At 35.6% G+C, this 18,847-nt stretch overlaps 1 protein-coding gene across 1 annotated transcript in view; it reads right to left on the bottom strand.

Moving 5' to 3' along the window:
• LOC140158522 (ER membrane protein complex subunit 2-like) overlaps positions 1–18,847 on the bottom strand; it is a 53,030-nt gene that overhangs the window by 9,165 nt on the left and 25,018 nt on the right. The window contains exons 8-9 of the mRNA XM_072181641.1: positions 13,424–13,534; positions 4,766–4,873 (exon numbers count right to left, since the gene is read on the bottom strand). Of these exons, the coding sequence (XP_072037742.1) occupies positions 4,766–4,873; positions 13,424–13,534 (219 nt within the window). The remainder of the gene's footprint in view (positions 1–4,765; positions 4,874–13,423; positions 13,535–18,847) is intronic.

Here is an 18,847-nt window from a genome sequence, read left to right as displayed (position 1 = left end):
TCAATTTGCGAAAAATCAAAATTATTTGATATCAGAAGGACATTCTTCGTATTCAGAATGCAATTTGATATGTCTGATGTGCTCTAATGTCCCACAATAAATACTGTCCAAACGTTCATACCCCCTTCACTTATCAAGAAAATTACACTTATCAAGAATCAAACTCGTAGGAATATGCAAGTGACAAGATAGACAAATCTGAAAATGCTTGTTTCAAATGTCCCATCAATAAAAGGTTTAACCTATACTTGGTTACAATTTGTTGTATCTGTAACTCATCAATACTTTTTCACAGCTTACAGGCTTTTGTCTGCCAGTCGGCTCTAAACATAGCTATTTGTAGCTCACTTATGTTCCAGCTTGTTGAACAGTCTTTCAGTTTATAGTGGATGGTGAAAAGGAAATTGAATAAAGATGCACAATATTCAATTGTTTCTGGTGCCTCAAATAGTAAATTGTAATGCAAATAGGCTGCCTATCGGATAAAGAGACACATGGTTTCAAGAAAAAACAAAGATGGTCTACATTTATTCTAGAATTCTAGAAATATCTGGGAAGTTGTCAATGAGATTTTATAGCAGCTGTCTGCCATAATATAGCACAATTAGATTTAAATTAAGTGTGTGAAATCCTCATTTAAATTTACTACTGAGACCAAAATCTCACAAAATTATATTATTTTTAAGGGTACACGTCCATGTATTGTTGGTCGATATCAATATATTCTTGAAAAATAACACTTTGATGTTATGCAATAGTGCATTCTACAAATCATATACTTTGAAAACTTGCTTGATTTGTTGTAGTTAATGAGTTATGTACATTTTACAAAAGTGTTGTTGTTTCAGCACTCTTTACAACTCAAGAACCACAGGACCTACAAAAGTATATCTGTGATATTTGATTTCTTCTTCACACTCGCTATGAAATGATCAATGCAATTTTTGCCAAAGCTCACTGTCATTCGCAAGATGCTGTGAACTACCAAATCGCAATAGTTTAAAATAGTTGCTAACTTTAACAAGTTCTGCGTACTGCATCCTTCTCGATCCTACTGTTGCCATCATATTCTGTGAAAGTTGATGTGTGAATAGTGGAGGCTTGATCGGCTGATCAAATAAGTTCTGTTCAAGAGTTCTAAGTTACTATACTTGTGCATCCCTCTCTTGTCAATGTAATAATTTATAGAACAGAAAATGTGAAAAGTCTGTTACAAGGGAACCCTGTATTCATTTGAGCATTTTCAGCATATTAATGAGCAAATTTAAATTAACATTAATTTCGGCTGAGAAAACTCAATTAACTTTGTCTGCAGAACAGGAAAAAATTTAAAAGAGTTGTTTACCACCCTTTTGTTTCTAATGTACCATATCTTAAATTTCAATTAATTACATCTTTGAACTTTAAATATTTTAGTTCCATAATGAATGAACTCAGGTAACATTCTCTTACTCTCTTTCTCTTTTTGATTTGCAGGGTTCATATTACTGCTTCATCCATGAGTAACTCCTTGATGTATTACTCTCAACACCCAACAGCACCAGGAGATGATCTACTGTATTTTCTGATTGAGAGCTGCATACAGGTGTGGTAATCTGTACATAGGAATGATGGCTTAACATGCCCCCGATTCTAATTAAACATAATTAGTAAACAGAAAGCCAGAATTCGTTCACTAAATGGTACCAAGTTCACATCATATCAATCAATACTAAAAAAAGACTCATTTGAGATTAAAGATCGGGTAATTAGTTTTAACCAGAGGGAGTACATTACCCACTATGCCACATTCATTCTCCATTAAAATTTAATGTTCACATTATTTCCATACTCAAATAGATGCAGAATAGCATCACAGTACCGATGCCAGATCAGTTAAGCCATGAACATTTTATATTATAATAATTTGCTTTTTTTCTAAAAAAAAGTGTACCATTGTAACAATATACTTTTTTGAGCAGTGTAAGTAAACATCTCAAAAAGTAACTAACCCCCCCTAAAATAATGACCATTATTCAAACACGGGCGATTGTATTACAACTCTGTAAAATGCGTTGGAAGCAGAATTTATTTCTGCACATTTTGACACCTCATTTGTAGCAATTGACTAAATATTGATGTCACAGTGTACATTTAAATCAATGTAACCCAAGATTTGACAGTTGCAGTAAATTGTATTGATTTTGTATTCATTATAATGGAAGGAAATCTGTGTAATGATATCCAAGTGTTTTTGTATTGTATGCAAGTGCAACTTTCAAATCTGGACCTCACTACATTGAATTGGCTGGTGTTTTATTGTTTTCTGGGCTATCATATCAAATGAGGTGTCAAAATGTGCAGAAATAAATTCTGCTTCCAACGCATTTTACTGATTTGTAATACAATAGTCCCTTTTTGAATAATGGCCATTATTTAAGGGGGGTTAGTTACTTTCTTTGAGATGTTTACTATGAAGCCAAATCAAAAGTGTCCCATAAGTTACAACAGGTTAAAGATAGGATTAGGCCAACTTGCATGCCAAGTGTCACTTAAAACTAATGCTGCACTCTAACAACATCATTTTCTTCATAAACTCATCTTTTTATCTGACATGTTTTCTTTCCTTGCTCCTTGATTCCTTTAAGTGCCTTGTGTCCTTGGGTAGAAACCACTTAGCAAATAGAGTAGTAATTAAGAAAGTAAAAGAAGCTTATGTTTAGGACCTTACAAGTGGGTGACCCAATTGAAAGTCTCTGCACTATCTCGTCCCATCAAAATTAAGATAACATCAGAAGAATGCTTGTATTTTTCTTGTAACGCTAGTATATGCCCGAGATATATGGAATATATGTTTAGTTCAAATGGTATAAACCACAGAGTGGTACCATAGTAGTGCACCACTTTGCACAAGCATGTACTTTACTAGGCCTCTGAGTTACACATTTGTGATGTGATGAAACAAAATGAGTCGCATGTCAGGAATATTGATTTTGAGATATACTAGTACTCAACTTTCTTTGTATTTTAATGTTTTGAGCAACACAAGAATGACCATATCTCTGGATCCGTTAGTCTAATTATGATGGGGTTTTCAGTGAAATAAAGCTCTGAGAATGGCTCATGTAATGAAATTGGAAACTGAATCCTAATATCCTAACCACTGAAGCAGTTTTACTAAAAATTTGGAAGAAGAATTTTTGAGTGATGGGCTTAGGTAAAACATGTGAAATCACACCACCCACCTTAACTCCACAACTACAAGCCCTACATGTAAAGTAGAACTCTTTCCTTTCAGTCTTCTGACAGCCTGATTTCATTAACATTAGAATTCATAATTTTTTAACTGAAAAATATGAAGAAAAATTTCAGAACAGGGGTGATGTATTGTGTTTCTTAACAGGGGTGATGCATTGCATGCCACTGACTTCTATTATATAACTACTTTATTTTCGACTTCATGCAGTAAATGAAAACCTAGATCTAGATGAAAAAGACATATAATGGTAATTTTCCGCATCACTATCTGCAATAAATCATTTAGGCATCCTATTAAGTGTCATTTTGATGCAAATTAGTTTGTTAAAATGTGGCACATTGAACACTATTAAATCTGTAATATATTATACCCAGAATACATCCTTGTCTTAGTACCCACATGTGTAGTGTAAAGCAGGTCAATAATGTCTATGAAGTTCAAAGGGATTTATTTTGAGAAGTCCTTTTCTCATCAGCAAGTACAAACTTAAGTTAACTGCACAAAGTTATCCTTTATTTCTAGACAGAAAGTTCCTTCTTTGGTATTTCAAGCAAATAACACTACAATTTAAAAAGCTAACGGCCCTATTTCTGAAGTACTAAACCAATGTATTAATCAATTAGCAGTCCGGATTTAGTATCTCCAGCTGCTCAGATGTGAAAAGAAGAGAGTCTATTAAACAATATGGATAAACCTAATCTGTCCTTTGAATAAACAAAGATGAATACTAAAGGCCAGTTTACATCTTACGTCAATGCCTAATTGCAAAGAATTAAAGGAGCATGGCTCTATTTTATTATACTATATCAACTTGGTTGAATGACTCCCACTCCCCAACTATAGAATTTTTGTGGAATTCAATATCCCATTTGTTATGAGCTTAGAAGGGTATTTGCAAGCGAAAAGAATACAGTGTAAATAATGAATGGGTGAAACCACATATTTTGAAATAGAAAATCAAAGCAAATCATCTTCAGCACAAATATTTTCACAAAGTCAATGGGGTCAACATGGACTTAAAAACGTTGCAACAAATTTCTATTTTGATTGATAAAAAGTAAGGTTGTTGATTAGACCAGCCTCCAGGGGTAGCATTAGGTTGCGCTTTGGGGTCCCGGACTCATCAAAATACAGTTCGGACCCCCTGTTTTTAAATTTTATGCGAGATCAGGGATTACTGCAAACCCCGAGCTTTTCAATCTAGCGCTATTGCAGACATACTATTTATGCTGCATTTGTGCAACTCGCCAAACTCTTCTACGGACCCCCTACTTTCAGATTTTCTGCAAGTTTGAGGGTCCCTGCAGACTCTGGAGTGCTTTGTTCTGGCGCTACCCCTACCAGCCTCCTTGAAGTAGTTTGCCAAGTTTATTGTCCTACTTTAGAAGTAAATGATCACTGTAATAACAATTCTATCAGATTGCTAACCAAACCGGATGTGTCAAAAATACATCAGGAAAACAATGTAGGTTGGCGTATCTATTATTAGGCTAGTACCAACATGTATAAGTCTGTTGAAACCCCTACCTTATACTTGTGTGCGAGCTGCTGGGCTGCCCATGCGGCATACTTGATATTCTCTCTCTTACTCTTGCTATTCACTGTTTTACTTGATGATGCTAGATGTGAAGATGCCTATAGGGTGAAAAGAGAGAAGGGTATACACACAATGTAAAAATGTACACAGACAATGCATCATATAACACACACAACCTAGAAATGGGTGAAACAATGTAAATGGGCCGGTAACAGTAGCATAAGTAGGACACCCACAGAAAAGGGATACGATTTAATCTATCAAATATTGCTGGAACGGATGTGGTTATGTCTATTCGTAAGTGCTGCTTTACATTGCAGGTTAAAGGTGTGTGGTCTAATTTTGTTCATTTTGTGTTTTCTACCTTACATTCAGGTCAATCATAAAACATCCTGTTTCCAAATGTACTTTATTAGAACCAACATGCGTACCATATTCAACCTATTTAGCATCCCTGCCCTACGGAATTTTTCCAACTAGTAAGTGCCTCCATTTCAATGCATTATGTAAAATTAAATTTGGACAAAAAACTAAATAAATTACTATCATAACCATCTGGTTTGGGATTACAATCATTTTGACTTCAGATACACTGCATTTTGAAAGTTTGCAAATACCCAATTTTGACTTCTATTTAATCACTTTAATAAGCGCCCTTTGAAATGACCCACTTAGCCCATCAGGGCGTTAATTAGGACAAGTATGGAGCAATGTAAAACAATGCCCCATAGAATAGTACACACTTCCAGCTTCCGGTGCTTTTTACAATATTGTTGTTCACACCATCTAAATTTAAAACATATCTCGGGGGGATAAATGTTACCAGAGTGTAAAGAGACAATGAGCTTTTTTCTGATGTCAAATGAGATAAAATGTGGGGGATGAGGCTGTTGATCTGGTCACACACTTATATATGCCAAACTCTGCAAGATAAAGGAACATACTTTAATACATCAAAGACAAAAACTATAATATATAAGACAAAGTAACAATATCAAATTGGTATGGCTGTAGCAATACAGATGAATAGAGTGGGTGGCCAATTGTCCTGAAAGAAAACCTGAGGCGTAGACATTTATGCTGCCAAACATGAGAAATGATGTGCGACACAAAGTCAACTTCAAGAAACCATATCACGCAACTTGTAAACCAAATTTCCTACTTCTTCAGAATTATGTGCTGTACCACATGAACACAGAGAAACATGCTTGGTTTATCAACAGTCAAGACAACATAGCCGTTGACCCTTTGGTCATCAAGCACATAAAGGGGCAGAGACTTAGCTTCATCTACAAATTCAATAATGTTGGAGAATTACCAAATTTATTTTGAGCATTTTAGTACACTTTTAATCCATTAGCTTCACAAAATGGATGGACACCTCTCTACCTCTAAAAACCACCCTTTTTATTTGCCCCACCCTCAGTCAGGATAAAAAATCCACTATTTTGGGCCATAATCACCAAATAAGAAAATTGTCGGAAGTTGACCCCCCCCCCTTTGAAAGAGTCAAGACAAGAGTAATTATGTTTAATGTGTCCAACATATAAACCAGAAAGTGTGACACAATGTAGACATCATGTAGACAAAGTAACAAAATAGAAGTGTCACACTGCTAAAAGTACAGACATGTAAGGTGAGAGGCTAATAGCCCTGTCAGCAAAATGGTAACATTACCAACAATGTCTCAAGCTAATGATAGAAATACTCGAGACAACATTGCAAGCTTTTGTTACTGCAACAGTATACTAGTATACTGAAGTGTGGGGCCAAAGCCTATGATGAACCAACCACAGAGGCTATATATTATTGAGAATACCCGAAGTCCAACAAGAAAATAGTTTTAACAGATTTAACCTCATCACTCCAAGTGGGAATAACACCACCACCCCCAAACAGATTATGGTGTTATGATGTGCAGGATTATATAGTGCATCAATTAAAAAAAATACCCCAATATGGTTTAGTTTTGAAATTGTGATTATTTTTCCAAGTGTAAGGATACTCTTTTGGAGCAGTACACATGTAGAAGTCCAGTCTTACCAAAGACCTTCAATAAATGTTGAATAATGAAGGTCTTTATAATACTCATTCATGTTTACTTCATATTCACTGTATAAAATAGGATGGAATCAGATTCAAAGTACATACATACTCAAAGACGACTGCTGTACCTTTAAGGTCTATGACTGGAGGAAAATCACATACCACACAAGCTATGTGTGAACAATACAAGGTGCCTATAGGCATCAGAAGGTTGATGTACAAGCAAATAGTACCCTCAAACAAAATGCTATGTGAAGAAGATAGAAGAAACTTCTTGTGACTGTGAGTGACAAGAAACAATTTAATCCTGATCAAACCGTACAAAGCTGCTAGTGAGAATTGGGTCCTCAATGTCAATGTCTAGCTCAACCTAGCCATCGATACACCGTTTAGTGCAGCCATGATGACATAAATCAATAATTTAGTCTGCTAACAGGTAACAATATCAGGCTGGAATAGTGCAAAGGCATATCGCTACTGGAGTTACGGGAGAAACATACACTATATTAGCATGGTTAGTGAAAGAAATACAAGTAATGCCTCACTACATGATGATTGGAGGTAGCAGAACAGAATATCCCAGCCATAGAATATGTTGTCTCTGCAGGTGCAAATGCAACACAACAAAATTTGCCCAAAGCAAACTGGCCGTCTGAAGGTTGCACGGCTGTTGCCCAAAGCAAACTGACTGCTCAAGACTGTGGCTGTTGCATGTTTTTGACCATAGAATTAAAGTTTTTACTTTTGATACATAATAAGTGGATTTCTTAATTTTCCTAAAAAATGCTATTTTCTCCTTTTCTCAATGGTGTTTTGAATTTCCCATCTTATTTTTTCTGTGACAGAAAAAACACTTTGACACCAATACCATGGTACTGTGGAATTATTTCGTCTGACATGTATTACTCATAAATCAGGCTATGAGATCAAATAAATCTGCACATACTTAAGCCAAGTTGCTTTTAGATTTAGGTATTGGATGTACAGCTTTCTGACATCGTAAAGGAATTTGTTCTTTATCCATGAGAGCATCAAGTCAACCGTTGTTATTCATGAGTGCAAACTGTGAGGGCTCCAACACAATTCATAACACAGGCCCACAATCATGTATTCAAGAACTTATTAAACATAGAAGATAGCTAATGACTAGAAACAAAAAACTTCTTAGTGTTGGCCTATCCAGCCCAAGATCAGCACTGCTTATCTCAGATCACAAAATCTGCCAATCCTGATTCGGATCTAATTTTACATTTTGGAAAATACAGGATCACCAATCTATGCTTAGTAACATTGTTATTAGCACCGGCAGTTTTTCCCATCTCAATAGAAGTCTACAATTTTGAACATGAAGTTTATGGATGAAGAGTACTTCTTGTTCATCATGTAGATGTGAGCTTTTACCTTTACCTTTTAACTAAGACAGAATGTACATATTTCTGAATTTTCTGCTGCTTACAATGTATATTTAGTGTGGTTTGCAGGTTTAACTGAGGGAAATCATTTTCCATTTAATTTTTTAATTTTAATACTCCTTGTATCCTGCATCCAATGTTTTTCTTTCTTCTTTTTTTTCATTTTATAATACTATTTTAAAAGTGCAATATTAGTTTATGTAAATGAAATCCTATATCATTCTGTGTGCTATATACATGTAGATGGCATTCTTAAAAGATTTTGCTTATTTTAAGTAGTTTCTTGTTTTTATCTCTTTAAATTTTACCTTTGGGTCACCTTTTGATAAATGTTAATAAAATATGAAATATATGACCGATAGATATTCCTATCTAGAAAATGAATTTTCATTTGCCATGATTTCCTTGAGTGGCTGTGAACCCTGTGGTCCCTAGCATCCTGCCTTGTTTTGTACAAAATAGTTGACAAGATGCGCTTTCACTGAATGACAGAATCTGTTCATGAAATGCATGCATACAAATCTTACTTTTAACATTCACTATTAAGTAAAATCAGGTTCTAGAAACCCAAATTTGGCACTCACATTTATTGAACCCAAATATTGATTGCAAATACGACTTGCAAATCGTATGCATGCAAAGTCAAAGAACTTGGTGCACTTTTGTGATCTTCAAGCACCACAAAAGTTATCTGGTACATGCCATAGAATATGTATGCAGCACTCACAGGAATCCCCTGAGTTTGTGAATACATTGACATTCAAGAGCAATGGGACTGTCAAACACCTAGTCACTATTTATTTCCATCATTAAATTGCTTCTTACTACATTTATATTCCACCCCACGTAATAAACTTCCAATGAGACCATTTTCTTTTAAATGGTATTGTCTCTTTGATTATTATCAATATGCATATCCTAATAGTTTCTTGTCTGCCCTTGGGTAACATGATTATGAGTAACATGAGCACATGATGTTACATTTACAAGTCAGGTTCTACAATGTAGGTGGACTTGCCTCTGATCAATAACATGCAGCAATTTACCAGAAAAGGGAAACCTGATCTTAATCATTGTATATTCTGAAAAAAAAATAACTTGACATTTAAAGGACTTGAAGGTAAGATGGAGGGGAGTGACCTAGTGGCGTTTGCGCCCAAATATTGAGACAAGTACAGATGACATTCAACAGGAAAGGTATGGGATCTATAAAGGAGATCCCATGATTTCTCTCAGGAGGGGGAAACACCCAAAACTTTTTTGTTTTGGTATACTTTTGGCCTATCAAGACCTACATGTATATGAAAATATAAAAATGATTGGCTTCTGGACTAATTTCCTATAGGACCAATGTATTAATATTAAGAAATACCCTGCAGTTTTTTAGCTAAATGGCTCAAAATTAAAATACAATATGGCTCCGGCCATCCAACACTCCTAAATGTATCTATAACCCTAGAATGTGACACAATGAATGCAAAATGAGATGATGGTAAAAGATTATTCTTAGTTAGGTGAAAAAAAACCTGTTCTAAGGGCAGACAGACATTCAAGTAAGATCAGTCGATCAGGGTTTATTTTTTCTTCAGCAAACAATACTTCTCAAAATACATCCAAATCTGTAAATAAAATTTTGCTTAATTTTTTCCAATAAAAATAAATCTACTCTTTGCCCTAAAATAGCTAATTTTACATGCATACTACAATTTCTGTCTTACTCAATCCACTTTGGAACAAAAATGACTGACATTACAAACATTGAATATTTGGATGGAGTTGAGGCTTTCTTTCCTCTTAAAAAAAACAAAAAAACATTAACCCAAGATAAAAAAAAAATAGAAGTAATTTGTAGTTAGGAAAGCTTGCAGCAAAATTGGGCAAAGTCTATTTCTTGCATCTAATGAACTCAGAACACATAAAAAATATCAAAATAGATGTATCATCAGTGTCAGGGATTGCATCACACAGACAATTGTTCAATAAAATGAACAGAGTTAAGTGTGATTCAAGTATAAAGGATCAGTATAAATACTGCAAGAGAACAATTTGAAAAGTTCCACACATCTTTGTATCCCGAATGGAGTATCCATGTGTTGCATATCATGCACTGTTTATCACTAACAATTCTGAATGTAGGCCACATTCCATTGATGGTGCAAACGTCAACTGGCAACCTGGTAAAATGGCCTGATGGCAAAATTGACAACTGTGTTTGTGCAGTTGTTCAAAGTCTGAATGTCAAAAAAATTTGACAAGTTTCTGGCAAAAAAAAAAAAAAAAATTGTTTGCTTGTCCATAGATCACTTTCCGAAGTTGGGTCGGTCGGTTCAGAAATTTTTTTTTTTTCATGTACCAAAAGTATAATGTGAAAATAAATACTTGTTTGTAAAACACTCACTGACCACAGAATTTCCACCAAAGACAAATTCAAGGTAAACCCTACTTTATTTGACATGTACGTGTCTGGCAGATTTAAAATACTGCAATTTTAAGTTCAACAATGTTTTACTTGTGCAGACGCTGACAATGATAATACGAAATATTGAAACCCTCGGTCAGGTACGACTGGACAGGGGAAACATGCAGGAAATGCTTTTTTACAACATATCTTTTAAATCTTCAGTATTTCACACGAAAAGTTCATGTCATTTTTTGGGAAAATCGTAATTCTACGGTCGGGACCCCCGAGACGTTCGGTCCGACGAGAACAAGCAAACAACTTTTTTTTTGCCTTATTTACAATGTTTTCTCTCTGGCATCACTTATTGTAGACATACCCTAACCAGCCGCAAGTCTAATATTTCTTAACCATCATTCATTCAACAATTTCCCAAAAGGGAATAATTACAATACATTGCCCAGACAGATGTAGGAGATATAAACATGACAAGTGCTTCCATTTCACTTCATATCTCCAGGTAATATGATATTGCTAAAATTGCTCACTTTCTTGAAGTCCAGCCACCCAAGTATATCTCTCCACCTTAACCATCATTCACACAATGATTTCCCGAAAGGGAATAATTACAATACCTTGGCTAGACAGATGTAGGAGATATAAACATGACAAGTGCTTCCATTTTATTTCAGATCTCCAAGTAACATGATATAAATATACTAAAACTGAACATCTCTAGAAGTCCAGCCAGCTTTCTTAAGTGCGGAAGCAAGCTACTTAACAAGCAGGCAGTCAATTTAAGTTGCCAACAGGGAAAAAGAAGTTAGTTATCAATTCCACTTATTTTGAGAGTTATAAGGAGGGATAATACCTGAAGAGTAATATTGGGAAGACAAGGATAGGTGTGTTAAGCATTCGCCATAGGAAATGGGATCACATTAAACCATCCTGCTTTAAATATCTTATTCTTTGGTTCAACATAGCTAGCTGTTAATATTTATCTTCAAGACTCTGGCAATAAGTTTAGGAGTTCAGAGCAGCCCTCGAATTAAGAATCCGAAGGGGCACGGCAACTTTTTTAGGGCAAGTTGATAATTGCCTTGGATTTTCACTGAAAAGGCAAGGCAGCACAGCAGTTTGTAATATTTCAAAAGGGCATCATGGCAACTGTTGAAAATTTGAGAAAGGCACCAAGGCAATTTCTCAAAAGTGAAGAAAACACACACAAACATAGATAGATAATTTTATAATGAAGGGGCAGGGCTGGGGCACCGACGGCAACTTCATCAGAGGGCACGGCAAGTGACTGCCTTGGGTAAAGGACATATTTTGAGGGCATTACGGCAGTGGGGATGGGCACCCACGGCAAAATGCCATGGGTGCCATGAGTTAATTCGAGGGCTGGTTCAGAGGTAGACTGTTAATACACACAAATTGGATTTATTGAAGTGTTAGCATTTTCTGTGAAGATATAACTTCTGACTTACACATGGCATCAAAAAGGACACAGACGAGGATGTTCAACTGATACTTTTTCCTTCTTTTTTTTACTCACCCTTGTGATAATTTAGGACAAAAGAAATTATTATGTTGCCCTCAAGTTTAAAAATGGAAAAGTTGGGTTGGTAGGTTGGTCGATTATCTTTTTTTTAATTTTTTTACTTTTTAAGCTTTCAGTTTTTAAAAATCCCCACTCCATATAAAGCAATGCTTCTTCCATCAGGGACAATTGTCAATTTTGACTACTGGATACTTGTAAGATAATCAATTTAAGACTAGTCTTTCAAAAAAATATTCATTTGAAGTGAAAAACATTGATTATTTGAACATATCTATAAAATCGTCATTCGGTCGCTGATGAGGACAACACAACAATATTTTTTTTGCCTTATAAAGAACGAATCACAAACTGCACAAGAACCATTAGTACGTCATACAGCTTATAAGTAAGTATACCAAACACACTCATGCCATTCATTTTACTGGTTGTCAAAGAATTTAATTCAATTAAGACTCCTTCAAACACACAAAGCTTTCCATCTGTCTGTCCCTGACTATATCTCATCCTACTTTCAGATTTACAGGACTTCCTCCTACACTCTTTATTCCGACAACCAAAGAAATTGGCTAGTGACCAACCTTTTCTATTCCCCCCATCTTTGAAATGAACTATACTCACTAATACCTGTAACCGGGACATCACCTCCACCTGAATAATCTTCTGAAATCTCACCTATTCCCCAGGTTATAGTTTCCTCCTTATTTTGCTTTTTTGCCTTCTGTGAATGTGCCTTGTTTATTTTGTAAAAGACATGTTATAAATCCAAATTGCATATGTTTACAGACATTGTAATACAAGCTGCCTGAAAATGGTTAATACCCTCAGATGTTTCAACATTTGACATTTAAAGACATGTAAAATACTATAATGTTGAAGCTCAATGTGTATGTTTTGACTTTTAACGATGTAGTTTATAAAGTTTGTTCAGCTTATAATTGGCAAAAGACTCATGACAGTATTGTATTGATATAGAATTGTGTGCATGCAGTTGAGCACAGCACATATGCTAGTTGTACATTGCATAATGTGTGACTGGTGCAAGCTTAAGTGAATTTACACGAGCGTGAAAAGAGACTTTCTTCTCACACGCAATAACAAAAACCATATCATTTTTGCCAAAAAAGCCAAAAAGCCAAACCAACTTAAGCAAAGATGGACTTTGAATGTAACACAAACTGTCATGGTTATGATCATTTTCAGGCAGCCTGTAGGAAACTATCACTCAACTTACCACAAACATTCCATATAAAGCCCTTATATTGTTACTATTAAGTTTGACAGCTTGAGCAAAATATTTACGGGCTATTTCCAATGCTTCTGTGCCACCCTGAGTATATTTTATCTGAAACGAGATCAAAAACAAAGAAAACACAGAATTGTTAATGCAGTTTGAAGCAATATTTTGAAATATAACAATTAACACTTGTAACAATGACACATTTCTGAAAGAAATATTAGTGTGTGTGGGGGGAGGTAGTATGATGACTTTTAGCATGAGTGCTTGATGACTTTTAGCAATTCATCAAAATTTTAAAGAAACCATCAACGATGTATGCTAACAGTGTTAGTGTACAAGATATAATATTGCAAACAGCACTTTAACTAAGGACCCATGCCTATTTACCAGTGCACAGCTTTTCCCAGCCAAGCTGCACACTGGTGTTGAAGCTTGTTCAGGTTATAATCGGTGTTTCGTTACTGCGCGAGTCAAGAAAATTCCAACTGTATCATTTAAAGGGAGTATCAAAAACTTGCTGACCAGAAAACCTTAAAATCCATCCAAATTTAGATGTTTGCATATTACGGGGTATCAAACATAGATTTGCTATTGAAGCGGACAAATTAACTGATTTTTATTTGATTCAAATTCCACATACAAATACAGATACAGAGGAGAGAGTAAAGAGCAGAACTATTTGATTGAGGATTGTTTCATTAACTTGGGCAAATTCTTCATTGAACTTTTGCACCTTTGCTATCTGTGTGTGTGTGTCTTGGGTGCCTTTAGATTGGAAATTAAGTCTATCAAACTCTGCCTACTGCCATCATTATGAGTTGCCCCATCTGCAAGTATGGCAGACTATGAAGCATTTTGACATGTTTATAACATTCCCTGGATGATGTGAAGTCTACAGAGGCACGATCCTTGTCCTTATATCCAAGACAATATTTATTTCAGACATCTTATATGTTTGGTTACTTGTCTGCATATAATTCCCGCTTGACAAAGTTGAAAATGTATCTTCTCAAATATCTTGCGTCTTACTCACTCAGATTGACAGGTGACCCCATTCTGTGCAAATTAAATGTGGAAACTAACTTTCTGAGGGACAACAATATGAGCAAATAATATTTTCAAACCAACAGGGGATGTTATCCTATATTGCCTCACTAATATATTGCTGACTTGTGAGCCCAAGAGAGTCCTCTGAATATTTACTGTACTAATATTGATATTTTAAGATACATTTAAGCTTTGATATTTATCAAAAATCAGGTTATCAGGTCACAAGTTTTAGATTACTAGCAGATCACCTGTCTTTCACGGTTCATAAATGCATTGAGTTTGGATTTAATTTGCATAATGTGTGCTTGATGCGCATGTTAATTCAATGCATTGAAATTGAATTGAAATTAATTTTGGGTGACTTCATTGACAAAAGCCAAATCATTTTTGTCACTTCTTAAATGTTGTTTGTTCTTAAATGTGAGAGAAAAGCATCGATTTGATTTAAGAACTTAGTCAAAATTACAACTGTGCTTATACCCGAGTGCACCCTTGTTCTCACAATGTTTTGAAAAATATGGGGTGGGTTTATCCCCGAAGGTGGGCTTATACCTGTGTGGTTGCGGTAACTCCTGAAAAAACATGGTAAGAATAAAACACCGAGATACAGATTTTGCCGCTGCGACATCCCATAAGATACACTAACAATTTGCCCATTGGGAGGCCTTCTCTTTAACTTTGTAACAACAAGTTCTTGTCAGGTTTCTTCTACTGATAAAAACAAGAAAATCATTCACATCTTCAAACTGGATAGAATTAAAAGCAGGAAATTGATATAGATTTAGTGCATGTTTGCTCAAGTTTGGGTTTCATACACACCTTCAGGGGACATTTAGTGTTACATGTATGTTTAGCTGACGATTTGCAACTCTCAAATTGCCACTGGGCAAGTCCCAAATTCAAGCCATGCTGAATAGATGTTGCTTGCAAAGTCCCACACAAATTGATAAACCAAGCGGCTATAGTTGGGTAATCTTTAAAGACGGCATATGTGTTTTCAATTGAACATATCACCCTTGTGTCACAATGTGACCTACAATTCTTGCCTGTTATACAATCTAATTGCGTGTTTTGTTACTTGCAGCTGCTTCCTGCCGTTGTATACACTACTTTGGAAACAAAACATGGATAACCTCTATTACAAGGTGATCTTTTACTTTGCTTTTACTAGAGGTTTAGTTTTGAAAAAAAAAAAAAACAGGCTGTGCTACAAATCGCACTTCTGTAAATGGTAAGGTTCGCTATTAAATTGCACTCTGTAAGAAGTTTAGGCAGCTTTTCAATAAGATTGTGAAAGACTGTCTGGCCATTTCTAGATCTTACAGCAATTCATCGTGAACTGTTGAAGCCCTATATTGTGTTGTTTGTGAATGTAGAGAAAGTAGAATCAATATCAAAACCTGATGATACCCAAAAATATCAAAAGATTGACATTTTACTTGCACTCATGGAATGGAGCTAGTCCATTGATGAAAATATCCAGAGTACTATTATCCTTTGGCAAGCATTGATGTCAATAATGCACTCTCACATTGTTGACAAATCACTATCCCACTGAATAAATGTGGATCTGAGACTCGATTACCGATGTTTTGGCACGGCTGTTTGTCAATTTTGTCTGTACCCATTCACTTTTGGAGCTATTGGACTTAAGAATGTATATTAATAATGTATTAATTTGAACAAGTTTGGTTGAACGCAAAATGCTCCAAAACCGGCATGTCACTTTGTTAGTTCTGATGTCCTAAAATCTAATCAGCTGCCCAAGTAATTTTTCCTTTGTTATTTCTGGCCCCATAATTAAAAAGGTTGCCCATCCCTGCTGTGTGTAGATAGTGTGATGTACCCTGTATAATTGTGTTTCATGAACTAGGGGAAGTTACCTTTCTAATTATGCAATAGTTTGTTTATTATGACATCATGGGGAAAACCCAGATGACTGCAATAACAGCATCATTAATCAAGACTATTTATGTCAAGGGGAAAATCCCCTGAGATAGTAAAGTGAACTGAAATAGTGGGAAAAACCCACAGGAAGTGATGTAATGTGAAATGTTAATGTCTATGATTAGAACATTGGGAAAATCCCAGATGGGGGATAAAACACAATGTTTGCAATAATTCTAGGCAGACCTGTATCGATATGATTGTAATGTGAATGGATGTAGCTATAGCTCTCAAAAAGAGAGTATTTAATGTTAACCAGTTATTCTGGATACTCAGAGAGTATTTAAAGCGTGGCCATGGAGGATTCCTACAGTGCTACAAGTTCAGCCTTTGAGCGATGAAGATATGTAGATGGATCTCGTCAAGTGCGGATACCGTTGTTTGTCCACAGGGCAATTGTTTCGTCTTCAACGACATGCTGAAATATGGTTATTTCAAAGCTACGAAAATGGACCAAAGTAAGACATCAGGGTCTACTGCGGATTGTAGAGGCGACTTTATGAAATTATGTTACAATTATTATCATCTGGATACAGATCTGACAGGCTGCAATAGCCTTTATTATTGTCACAGTTGATAGTGTTGATCTGGGCTATGCTTACAGTCCAATTCCTTCAAAGAAAGGAAATTGAAAACCAGAAATATTTTATGTAGTCAAAGTACTACTATTTACCAGTGTTGTCGGAGAAGATCTAGAATACGTCAAAGAACGTTATTCTTCCAAGAAAGGAATATATATTCTTCTGTCGACTTGCTGAAGTCTGGTGTTTTGATTCAACGCAACTGTCAAAATAACTGCATCGCAGTCCTGCTTCCTGAAGATATTGTGTGAAAGGTGGAAATAGCACCAAGTTTGGAGAAAGCAGCGCAAGGAGTTAAATTTGGAGAACTGCGCAAGGAGTTTAATATTGGAGAACGGCGCAAGGAGTAAAGTGAGTTGGAGAACTGCAAAGAGTTACGAATGTGTTTGGAGAACGACGCAAGGAGTTTAGTACTTGGGAGAAAGTAACACCATTTTCGTATGAGGATTTTATACGCAAGGATTTATCAATGCAAGTGTACAAAGGACTTTGCTGATTTTCGCAGGACAAGTGAATAAGGATATATTACATCAGTAGTCCAGAACATTGCAAGAACTTTATGATCACCAAGAAGAAGAATGCTGGCTAAGTACTAAATAGTTAAAGAGTGATTATATTTGATTATTATGTATGTGCATGTGTTGTCATATATTGTACCAATCATAACTGGCTTTCAATTAAAGACTTAGATTTTATTAGCTTAATCAAACAGTGTATTTGTGTTGTGCATTCGTGTGAATTTGGGTAAAAGGTGATTTTGGCCTTGAGTCAAGTACGACTCGTAACAATAGTGTATGATGACCCTGTACCAAACAAAAATATCCAATATACAGGGTGTCCCAAAATAAAGAGGCCCCTCATTGCGCCCTCTTTTTCTACTATTTCTGAAAAGTTGATTAAATATATTTTGGTATGTAAAGAAACCTTTAATCGTTAGCTTTAATAAACCACAACAATTATTTCAATCGGCCAACAACTTTTGAAGATATGCCCTTTTAAATAAAAGTACCCGTTTTTCACTCTGTCCACGGATAGCAAACAGAGTGGTTGGGATGGCTCATGATGTGGAGTGGCCTGCATGATCACCAGACCTCACACCACTTGATTTTTTTCCTTTGTGGCAAAATCCAAGATCTTCGCAAACATATTACTGAATGCATTCGCAAATATCCGGCGCACAAGGATGGTACGCAACGCAATTGATACAATGAGGGCCAGGGCTAAAACCTGTATTCGCCAAGGAGGCAACCAGGTAGAGGGCAGAGCAGCACAGTAAACTCACTTCAGAAGAACCAAAGACAAACCAAACAGCCTTTTAGGGCTACCTTTTATCCTAAAAATAGAAATGACTTATGTTGTAAATAAAAAAAGAAAGCAAGAAACATAATAAAACAAAAAGGCATAAATAACCAAGAAAAAAATTAGTAATTGTAAGTAAAGCAAAAGAAGTCCCATTCGGTATCCATTTTACCCACAAATTAATGACACTATTAACAAAACCCATTGCCCATAAACCCACCGGTAAAGCCCATTCCATAAATAAAGTTATTTTATAAAGTTATCATTGCACTGAGGAATGTTTGATATTCATGCATGGTATGTGTACTCCTTTTCAATCTTTGAAGTAGCCAAACCTTCTCCGTGGACAGAGTGAAAAATGGGTACATTTCTTTAAAAGAGCATATCTTCAAAAGTTGTGAGCCGATTGATATAATTGTTTTGGTTTATTAAAGCTAACGACTCAAGGTTTCTTTACATACCAAAATATATTTGATCAACTTTTCAGAAATAGGGGAAAAAGAGGGTGCAATGAGGGGCCTCTATTTTTTTGGGACACCCT

Source organism: Amphiura filiformis, chromosome 8, assembly GCF_039555335.1.
Source record: "Amphiura filiformis chromosome 8, Afil_fr2py, whole genome shotgun sequence".
Classification (NCBI taxonomy): domain Eukaryota; kingdom Metazoa; phylum Echinodermata; class Ophiuroidea; order Amphilepidida; family Amphiuridae; genus Amphiura; species Amphiura filiformis.
The sequence above is the reverse complement of the archived record's forward strand: the minus strand, read 5'-3'. Positions and strand labels throughout refer to the sequence as shown.